This window comes from Labrus mixtus, chromosome 16, assembly GCF_963584025.1.
Source record: "Labrus mixtus chromosome 16, fLabMix1.1, whole genome shotgun sequence".
Lineage (NCBI taxonomy): Eukaryota > Metazoa > Chordata > Actinopteri > Labriformes > Labridae > Labrus > Labrus mixtus.
Genome location: NC_083627.1, coordinates 12,855,132 through 12,865,820, shown reverse-complemented (window position 1 = coordinate 12,865,820; position 10,689 = coordinate 12,855,132). Strand labels below are relative to the sequence as shown.

The following is a 10,689-nucleotide window of genomic DNA, read 5'->3' as shown; positions in this document are numbered from 1 at the left end:
CACACACATATACAATAAAAAGACTGAAAATTTAACTCGCTATCAGCTAATCAATGAAACAGGCATTCATCTGTTGAAAAGGTAGAGTGAAGGAGTGAGTTGATGGAAAAAAATATATATATTTATATACTATATGCAAAAGTTAGACCTTGTGGATTAAATGTAAAGACAGTTTCTTTGTAAAGATCTCTGTAGACGATGAGCTGTTAACGTGTCTTTTAGAATACTATATTTGTACCCCATGATATCTGAGGAAAAATATTGGTTTGGTTTTATAAAAAGGAAGATGACAATGATTAAGCTGTCTGGTAGAATATGAATGAATCTGAGAATTCAACTGAAAAAAAATGATGATGGTGAAGAAAAAGGTACGAACATACATCTGTATATAAACACACATATCTGATGTATATTGATGTCATAAACTGAAAGAATGTTTAGTTCTTTGAAGAGGTGAGCAGATGCAACATATAAAGTTTAAGAAGGTGAGAGGGGTAAGTGTTTGCCAAGACAATGTTACCATAAATCAAATACGGATAAATCACAGAGTATTATAAGGTTAACATACAAGATAAATTTAAGTTTTTTCGGGAGTATAGTACGCGGTTTCGAAAACAGTTGTTTTCGAAACCGCGTACTAGTACATACTGATTTGGCCAAAATGCAGTATGCAGTATGCAGTATGCAGTATGCAGTATGCAGTATGCAGTATGCGAACAAATGCGAGATCCGCAGTATGCCAAAAATACTCGGATGTCATACTGATTTGGGAAAAATGTACAGTATGCATCGGACCAGTCTACCTCGCGTACTGTCTCCCAGAATGCAAAGCGCCAGGTCAATATTTACAGTCAGAGAAATGGCGGAGCGCAGTATTTCGACGGCGGCGGAGACTGAATATAAAAGTACCAAAACAACATTTGTCATCATTTGCTTTTGTTTCATTATAATAACGTATAATTTTTATTTGGTTAACATTATAATTTGGGCCCTTAACGAATGGCAAGCTGGCGTGTAATGAAGTTATGCCTGCTAACATAATGCTAAATATCACAACGACGGCAACACTAGCATGCCGTCACCGTATATACACAGGCAACTTTACTATTACGCCACAGTAACTAATATTTATTAAATTAATTAAGGGACAGAACAGGACACAAGAGGCCCTTATCCGTTGGCGAACTGCCAACGAAAGCCTGTTCAGTGGCCGCAGGAATGCAGCCCAAAAGGGATTTGAGTAAGTGGATGTTAAGTAATTATTGTTCTTAAGTGAGCTTAGCTGCTAGGTAAGTTCACTTATCTACAGAAAGTAGTGTGATAAAGTTACATCTTTGGAAGTACCAGTTTTCTCATACAGATAAGCTTTTACTGTTGTGTTGTGATAGAGTTTGTGAAAGAGCGTTCCCTGGTGGGGAAAGTGGACGCGGAGGTGGACGGGAAGATCAAGCACAAGTGCGAGAACCTCAAACAAAAATACAAGGTAGGGATAAGTAAGCCTTCCAAAGGTGTGAGATCACCTGCAATGACTTTAATTTTGCCTTTACACAAGTGTGTGTGTGTGTATGGGGGGGGGGGGGGGTGTGTGTCCCCAAAACGGGAGTGAACACAGAGGGAGGAGAGGCCACCGCTGCATCCTGGAAATGGCATGCCCTGATGGACGAGGCACTGGGTCGGAGGCCTTCAATAACACGTCCGGTCACCATTGACTCTTCAGGCCAGGATGTAGTGGTGGTCTCTCCCTCCTCCCAGAAATGACTAAAACACAGTCACTTCTAAGTGAAATCCAAATAGGCAAAATGTGAAACAGGCACTTTTAGTAACAGAAAATGCAATGTGAACATGCTCATGAAAAATTATATTTGTGAACAAACAAAACCTAAATCTCTATAAATAAAAGTAGTGGAAATGAAAATGTATATATTAGTAGTTATGGTCCTCCAGTGCTTGGATGACCCCAATAGGTGCAAAAACTTCTGCTGCCAGCCTGTTCCTCATGTTGTCCCCTGCCATTTGATCATCAGGGTGGTTCGAGTGGTCATCACCCTGGTCATGGAAGGCCCCCTCCTCCACCTCTGGTGCCACGAAATCCCCATTGTTGATGGAGAGGTTGTGGAGGAAGGCACAGGTCGACACCACTGCCGGAACAAAGGTTGGCTTGATCTACAGGAATAAATACAAGTTTAATGTAGCTGTATAATGAAAGTAAACATGATTGAATAGCTTGCATTACGCCGCTCTTTTGTTTTCATTATTGTCTCAGAATGTCCATACCTGTATTACTTTGCTGCTTATATTTAATAGCCACTGCTCAGCACTTATTCAACTAGTGTGTACTTAGATTTACACATTAATGCTGTCTCTCACCTCCAGGGCCTTGAGGAAGATGCTGCGCCACCGCGTCTTCATCATGCCAATTGCCCTTTCCACCACACACCGTGCTTTGGCATGATGCCGGTTGTATCGTGTATAGGGTTTTGCACCGGCTCCCTGAATGGGGTCATCAGGCTGATTGGTGCAGCCAGGCAGGGATACCCCCATCCCCAACAATACACCAGCCATGAGGGGGGTAGAGTTGGTGTACGTACAGGGAACTCCACCGCAGGACCCTGGCATCGTGGACAGAGCCCGGAAGTCCTGTGAACAAGGGTGATGTATTGTGAATATGTCATTGTGCTTGACATGGTACAGGACAGATTATGTTGAAAATGCCCGTCTCAAACACTTCTGAAATGTGACATCACAAATGCAATTGTGATTATACAATATCTTTTAAAGTAATTACAATGTTTACAATCATGAGATAAGTAGAAATTCACACATGTACATAATGACGTTGCAGTTGTTGGGTGACAAATACAAATCACAGTAAGTGTGAGTCCTGGTCCACATTCACTTTAATTGTATGTGCGATGACTGCAACACCATTTCTTGTGAAACTCCAGCAGTGTTAGGTGGACTTAAAGTTAACCCAACCTTCCATAGGTATTAATGTCAGTAAATGATGACTGAATTATTTATTAGATCAACAATCCCTTGAGCAGTGTAAGCTGTACTAATACATTTCTGACTTTCATTTCTACCTGTATATGTATTAAGGAAGCGGCCTTTGTGATCACACACCACCAGCAGCTGAATGGAATGGAAGAGCTTCCTGTTGAACAACACAAAATGTAATTGATAACCCACCCTCTTCATGATGCTGATGATACTTCCAGTGACTCGACGAACAACATCATGAACCGTGGTGATGGGGACATCAAAGGCTCCCGACACCACCCGATACGAGGTGGCACTGGCCAGCCAGTATAAATATATCCCCACTCCGAGGTCTTTGCTCCAGCCATGGTCCTTGGTGTATCCCAGACACTCCACCAAGGCCTTAACTGTCTGCCTTGACAGACGGAAGTCTTTCTTTAGTTCTCCATCTCCCAGGTAGAGGCGGACAGTAGCGCTGTGGCCATTCAATTGGAGGTATTGTCCTTGCAGGCCACGCTGAGTAGGGACAGGATGTTTCAGTTGTCTGAACTTGTCTTTCCAAAATGAAAAATGTTTTACCATTCATGAAGTGTTTGAGGTGAGGAGCATACATTAACTTCCTTACATAATCCCAGTTTACCCTTACAAATATTTAATGTGTGCTATTTACATGGTCTTCATTTTGTAATAGGATAGCCAGAATGTTTCTCCTGTTGAGAGCTTGTCTCCTTCTTCTTCTTGCCACATTGTGGGCATGAACCAATGACAAATATGACATTTTCAGATATTTGTGTCTTACCACCTCAGATGTTCCTGCTTTTCCGACTGTACGATGCATGTGCAACATGTGGACAAGCTGCTACAGTTACAGGGTCCTTTGTTTGCTCTCTTATTACACATTATTCATAGCTGTGTAAAAATTAAACCTGAATACTTGAAAAGTATACTACAATGTTAATAGTATATTTCAGAATGTAATGAAATAAATTACTACTAATAATAGCATGCTAATATTTCAACCATGGGTGTTATGTATAAATGACAGAAGATATGAGAGATTATTGACTGTTTTCTTTTAATTATGTTAATTATTTTTTTACATGGTCGATAATCAAAGTCAGAGTAAAACACAAACAAACTACCAATTAACAAGTTGATGAAAAGGCACCCAGTTTCATTAAAGCAGAATTACAAGAATGATGGAACGTAGCCTTCGCAAGATGAATGAGATCCGTCTCCGTTACATTTATTGCACCTGGATGACAATTAAATACAACTGAATTAACTTATGTCACAGGTAAATGTTTTTGTCCCATGTAAAATAAGAACAATCGAAATGAAGCACTTGTCAACTTATTTCACTACACCGTAGCGGCATTTACCTCCAGATGGGCCGTTGTTTACTTCCGGATTCCAGGACCGGAAACCAGCTTAACCGGAGCCAAGCATACTGCAAAATAACCGAGGACTGGCAGTCATACTACATACTACTGTTGAATGCAGTATGCAGTATGCAGTATATACTGCATACTGATTTAGATAGTAGTATGTAGTACGCGGTTTCGAAAACAGCCAGAGTCTTGTTTCCCTCCAGTTTTAATTGCCCTGATTGTCTTCACCTGTGTGTGATTGCTCCAGTGTCTTTTTCATGTCAGTGTACTTTCCCTCTTGTTGGCAGTTCTTACGTCTTCCTACCCGAGTTCTTGTCTCGGTATCCTCATGACTTTTGGTTTTCTCCTTGTGTCTGTAAGACTTTGTTTGTTTTAAGAAATATCCTATTTGTTTAAATTAATACTTTTTGCTTTAGATTCTGCACTTGGGTCCTCTTCTTTGTCTTTAATGAACCTGACAATAAGCAGAGTGTTTGGTTTCTAATGCTGATTTGATGTCTTCATGCTTTCATCGACAACGCTTCACTGTACACAACACACTGAACTTTTTGTTGTTCTTTTTGACCCCAACGTAAGAAAACACGGTTTCAGTGTAAACTTCTTCCACCTTAGCATGGCAGATGACCAACCTTAAGGTTCATTAGCGCCACCTACTGAGTATGAATAAACAACCCTACTACACATGTTCTGTAAAATACAAAGTGCAGCATAGACCCTTTGACACAACTGTTTTTTTACCACCACCAACAGGATCAGACTCCATCAGGGGGGTATCACCACCACCCCTATCTGGGTCTAGACTCTATCAGAGATGTATATCCACCACCACTACCTGGGTCTAGACACAATCAGGGGGGTATCACCACCACCACCAGGGCCTAGACTCCATCAGGGGTATCACCACCTACACCAGGGTCCAGACTATATCAGGGGGTATCACCACCACCACTGCCATTGTCTATACTCCATCAGGGGGGTATCAACACCACCACCACAAGGGTCTAGACTCCATCAGGGGGGTATCACCACCACCATTGTCTAGACTCTATCAGGGGGGTATCACCACCACCACCAGGGTCTAGACTCTACCAGGGGGGTATCACCACCACTACCACCACCACCAGGGTCTAGACTCTATCAGAGAGGTATCACCACCACCACTACCTGGGTCTAGACTCCATCAGGGGGTATAGACTCTATCAGAGAGGTATCACCACCATCACTACCTGGGTCTAGACTCCATCAGGGGGTATCAATATCACCACAAGGGTTTAGACTCCATCAGGGGGTATAACCACCCACCACCAGCAGTTACTGAGAATTTACCATGGAAATTTAACAAAAGCCTCGTCTTGTGAAGTCAATAATGTCTTCAAACTATTTTCAAATATTTCCATGAAAGGTCACATCATAGATGATTGAGTAGCTCTACCCTGGCAGCTGTCGGGTTTATGACAACACAAGTTTACATCAATATTTAATCGTTGTTGATCAATGAGTTTCTTATATTTAAGGGGTCTGTGTATCTTATTGTTGGCTGTGACAATAGCTAAATATATTTCTTTGTGTTTTATAATGTTGACCATCCGTGTGTTTCACCACACACTACAGCAAGAACCAAATGTGATTACAATGCTGCACCATTAAAGACAAAATATAGTGAAATATAATACATTGAACTTTGAGCTTTAATGTTTAATAAATAATCCATATTAAAAAGTCAAGCACAAAACATTCTGCACAGTATGCAGCACAGTATGTCCATACAGAAACTTTATATCAGAGTAATGCAATAGTAATGACATCAATGTTGCTTTGTTTCATGACTCTCTGTGGTTCATACGGCTCTGTGTCTCATTAACAGGAGGTAGTAAAGATGCACGCATGATATTCTAATATGTAAACAATAAATAGGTGAATAAATAATACAAGTTTGTCTGTGGTTCTAATTAGTGCATAACACAGAATCTGTTCTCATAAAAGTAATGTCCTTTCTGTATAGACCTGAGATACCACATATTAAAACTTACAAGTATTAACATAATAAATAAGAATAAATTAGATTAAATAAATTAGTGACTTTGTCAAAAGAAAGACGTTCTATGGAGTCAAGTGTTTGGTAATGAGTCCCTTGATCAAGTCCAGTTCTTAATACCAAATAATTGTTGTAAGAGCTGCTATGACTAAAAGGAAGCTGGTTTTGTTGATGATTGCAGAGGAGGCAGCAGTTGTTGTTGTTGCTACTGTGTTGGTCGTGGCTGCTCCAGGAGCAGCTGCTGTAGTACCCGCCACCGATGATGGTGTTGTGATTGCTCCCTGGGCTATAAAGTTTCCTCCTGATGCAGTGGTGGTTGCATCTTGGGCATTGTTGGTTGCTGCTGAAGCTGTGGTTGCTCCAGCTGCATTATTGGTTGCTGCTGAAGCTGTGGTTGCTCCGGCTGCATTGTTGGTTGCTGCTGAAGCTGTGGTTGCTCCAGCTGCATTATTGGTTGCTGCTGAAGCTGTGGTTGCTCCGGGCACATTGTTGGTTGCTGCTGAAGCTGTGGTTGCTCCAGCTGCATTATTGGTTGCTGCTGAAGCTGTGGTTGCTCCGGCTGCATTGTTGGTTGCTGCTGAAGCTGTGGTTGCTCCGGCTGCATTGTTGGTTGCTGCTGAAGCTGTGGTTGCTCCGGCTGCATTGTTGGTTGCTGCTGAAGCTGTGGTTGCTCCGGGCACATTGTTGGTTGCTGCTGAAGCTGTGGTTGCTCCGGGCACATTGTTGGCGGCTCCTGAAGCAGCTGTGGTTGGTGTTGAAGCAGCTGTGGTTGTTGTTGGAGCGGCAGTGGTTGTTGTTGCTGCAGTGGTTGTTGGGGCAGCTGTGGTTGTTGTTGGTACAGCTGTGGTTGTTGTTGGGGCAGCTGTGGTTGTTGTTGGTGCAGCTGTGGTTGTTGTTGGAGCATCTATGGTTGTTGTTGCAGCATCTGTGGTTGTGGTTGCAGCAGCTGTGGTTGTTGTTGCAGCATCTGTGGTTGTGGTTGCAGCAGCTGTGGTTGTTGTTGGAGCAGCTGTGGTTGTTGTTGGAGCAGCTGTGGTTGTTGTTGGGGCAGCTGTGGTTGTTGTTGGAGCAGTTGTGGTTGGGGCAGCTGTGGTTGTTGTTGGAGCAGTTGTGGTTGGAGCAGCTGTGGTCGTTGTTGGAGCAGCTGTGGTTGTTGTTGGGGCAGCTGTGGTTGTTGTTGGAGCAGCTGTGGTTGTAGTTGGGGCAGCTGTGGTTGTGGTTGGGGCAGCTGTGGTTGTTGTTGGAGCAGCTGTGGTTGTTGTTGGGGCAGCTGTGGTTGTGGTTGGGGCAGCTGTGGTTGTTGTTGGAGCAGCTGTGGTTGTTGTTGGGGCAGCTGTGGTTGTGGTTGGGGCAGCTGTTGTTGTGGTTGGAGCAGCTGTGGTTGTTGTTGGGGCAGCTGTGGTTGTTGTTGGGGCAGCTGTGGTTGTGGTTGGAGCAGCTGTGGTTGTTGTTGCAGCAGCTGTTGTTGTTGTTGGGGCAGCTGTGGTTGTTGTTGGAGCAGCTGTGGTTGTTGTTGGAGCAGCTGTGGTTGTTGTTGGGGCAGCTGTGGTTGTGGTTGGAGCAGCTGTGGTTGTTGTTGCAGCAGCTGTTGTTGTTGTTGGAGCAGCTGTGGTTGTTGTTGGAGCAGCTGTGGTTGTTGTTGCAGCAGAAGTGGTCGTTGTTGGAGCAGCTGTGGTTGTTGTTGGAGCAGCTGTGGTTGTGGTTGGAGCAGCTGTGGTTGTTGTTGGAGCAGCTGTGGTTGTGGTTGGAGCAGCTGTGGTTGTTGTTGGAGCAGCTGTGGTTGTTGTTGGAGCAGCTGTGGTTGTGGTTGGAGCAGCTGTGGTTGTGGTTGGAGCAGCTGTGGTTGTGGTTGGAGCAGCTGTGGTTGTTGTTGCAGCAAAAGTGGTCGTTGTTGGAGCAGCTGTGGTTGTTGTTGGAGCAGCTGTGGTTGTTGTTGGGGCAGCTGTGGTCGTGGTTGGAGCAGCTGTGGTTGTTGTTGGAGCAGAAGTGGTTGTTGTTGGAGCAGCTGTGGTTGTTGTTGGAGCAGCTGTGGTTGTTGTTGGAGCAGAAGTGGTTGTTGTTGCAGCAGCTGTTGTTGTTGTTGGAGCAGCTGTGGTTGTGGTTGGAGCAGCTGTGGTTGTTGTTGGAGCAGCTGTGGTTGTGGTTGGAGCAGCTGTGGTTGTTGTTGGAGCAGCTGTGGTTGTTGTTGGAGCAGCTGTGGTTGTGGTTGGAGCAGCTGTGGTTGTGGTTGGAGCAGCTGTGGTTGTTGTTGCAGCAGCTGTGGTTGTTGTTGGAGCAGCTGTGGTTGTGGTTGGAGCAGCTGTGGTTGTGGTTGGAGCAGCTGTGGTTGTGGTTGGAGCAGCTGTGGTTGTTGTTGCAGCAGCTGTGGTTGTGGTTGGAGCAGCTGTGGTTGTTGTTGGAGCAGCTGTGGTTGTTGTTGGAGCAGCTGTGGTTGTTGTTGGAGCAGCTGTGGTTGTTGTTGCAGCAGCTGTTGTTGTTGTCTGTCCGTTGCTTGAAGCTGTTGGGCATTGTAGTTTAAAGTCAATTTAACATTCAAACCTGCCTGCATTTGAACGAAACATCATTCATCATGTTTTTTTTAATTACTCTTTGAAACTCACCAACTAACAGAAGAAAGAAGACACAGATTCTCATCATCATGGTCGAGGAGGTTCTTTTTTATTCTACAAAATAAAAGCATTTATTTCTGTTAGATTGACTTTCAAAATAAAACTTTATACATTTGGACCAGATCCAGTTTATATTATTTCATTCATTCACAATAATTACTGTAAACTGGAGATGAAAATACTAATATTGAATATATTTGTATAACTCTGATTATTTAACAATTTCTGTCTTTCAGAGTCTTTAAAAAGTTTCTTTAAATAAAAACTGTTTTCATCTTTTAAAGGAAACTAATTCATGCTTGATCTCATTAAGTTTTATCCTCATTTTGACATCTTCACTTTTCAGTGAATGAAACTGACTTTGATTAATATAAAGTATTTAAATTCATAAAAGGAACAAAACATTAAAAATATCTTTACATTTATAGAGAAGTAATAACTTTACAATTAAAGAATGCTCATCAGAATCTCTTTCTGTTTTCAGACTAAAAACAATGATCACAGATAAACAATGTTCACCATGTTAACATAAAGTGAGGATGACGATCATTCTGAAACACCTTGTAATAGTAAGTGAAGAAAGAGGAGAAACAGATTAGAAATGGACAGATCATCTTCATGTAAATACTCACAGTTTGTTCTGCTGACTCGTCTTCTCTGCACTGACTGAAGTCGGGATGCTGTCTGACTGTACCTGTTCTTTATCCTTTGCTGTGTGCTCGTTGATGTCCTCCACTGAACACACAGCAGCTTATAAATCCACACAGAGCAGGTAAAATGACATCAGGCTGTGGACAAAGACGTAAATAATCTGTATGACTAATGTTTAGTTCTTTCCTGTGTAAGGTGTGGCTGTCCCTGACACTTCATACTTCTTTGGTTTGGTTGATATGTTCAGAGAGTAAGAATCTGGTTGAGTGACGCTGTGTGTCAGTCATGACGTTGGGTTGAATATTTTTGGCAGTCTAAATTTGTCACCTGCATTCCTCAACGTCACTTCCTATTAAGATTGCATTAAGCTTTGTCATGGAGCTTCTTCTGTCCTGTTGTTGTGGTTTTGACTCGAGTAATGATTGAACTCTTAATGACAGGCATCAGATTTCATAAAGGTATCCAATCTTTTCTTCATAACAGTTCAATGCCTTTGAATCAGGTCACTTATATTTTCTTATGAATGTTTAGTGTCTCCATGCCGCTCTGTTTGTTGTCGTCAGAGCTGCAGCTGAAATATAACTTCTATAACTTATAACGCCACATGAAAGAGTCAGAGACACACATCCAGTTCAGAGAATAAACAGGAGTTATTATCTTCAGTTCTAAGGTGAACTAACGAATATAATAAGCGGTAGTTTGCACATTAATACTTGCCTTTTTTAAATTTTTTCTGCCAGTTGTCCTTCCTGCATTTGTTCCTGCAGCTGTGTAACTTTAGTCTCTGGGAGCCTGTTTGTCTTAAACGTCTTTCTATTTTTAATATAGTTTGTTCAGAGTTTGTTAGATATGACGATCTGCTGACAGCAGACTCAGTGATGATTATGATAGGTTATATGAAGCTAACTCTGCCCCTTATATGTGAACTTGCTCTCTGAAACTCTGGGTTTACTTATCAGGTTGATAACCAGCTTCATGTGACCGTTCAGCACGATCGCTTAAGTCAGGGTTAGTGAAGCCAGAT

The 10,689-nt window shown here is 42.6% G+C and overlaps 2 protein-coding genes across 9 annotated transcripts in view; one reads left to right on the top strand and one right to left on the bottom strand.

Annotated features, from left to right (window-relative positions):
• Window positions 1–10,689, top strand: part of LOC132990790 (uncharacterized) — a 527,599-nt gene that overhangs the window by 464,483 nt on the left and 52,427 nt on the right. The window lies entirely within an intron of this gene.
• LOC132991476 (GATA zinc finger domain-containing protein 14-like) lies at window positions 6,798–10,642 on the bottom strand. The gene is made up of 4 exons (XM_061060260.1): window positions 10,618–10,642; window positions 9,647–9,749; window positions 9,006–9,068; window positions 6,798–8,902 (listed from the first exon to the last, which is right to left on the bottom strand). The coding sequence occupies exons 1-4, from the start codon at window positions 10,640–10,642 to the stop codon at window positions 6,931–6,933; spliced, it is 2,163 nt and encodes a 720-aa protein (XP_060916243.1). The 3' UTR covers window positions 6,798–6,930.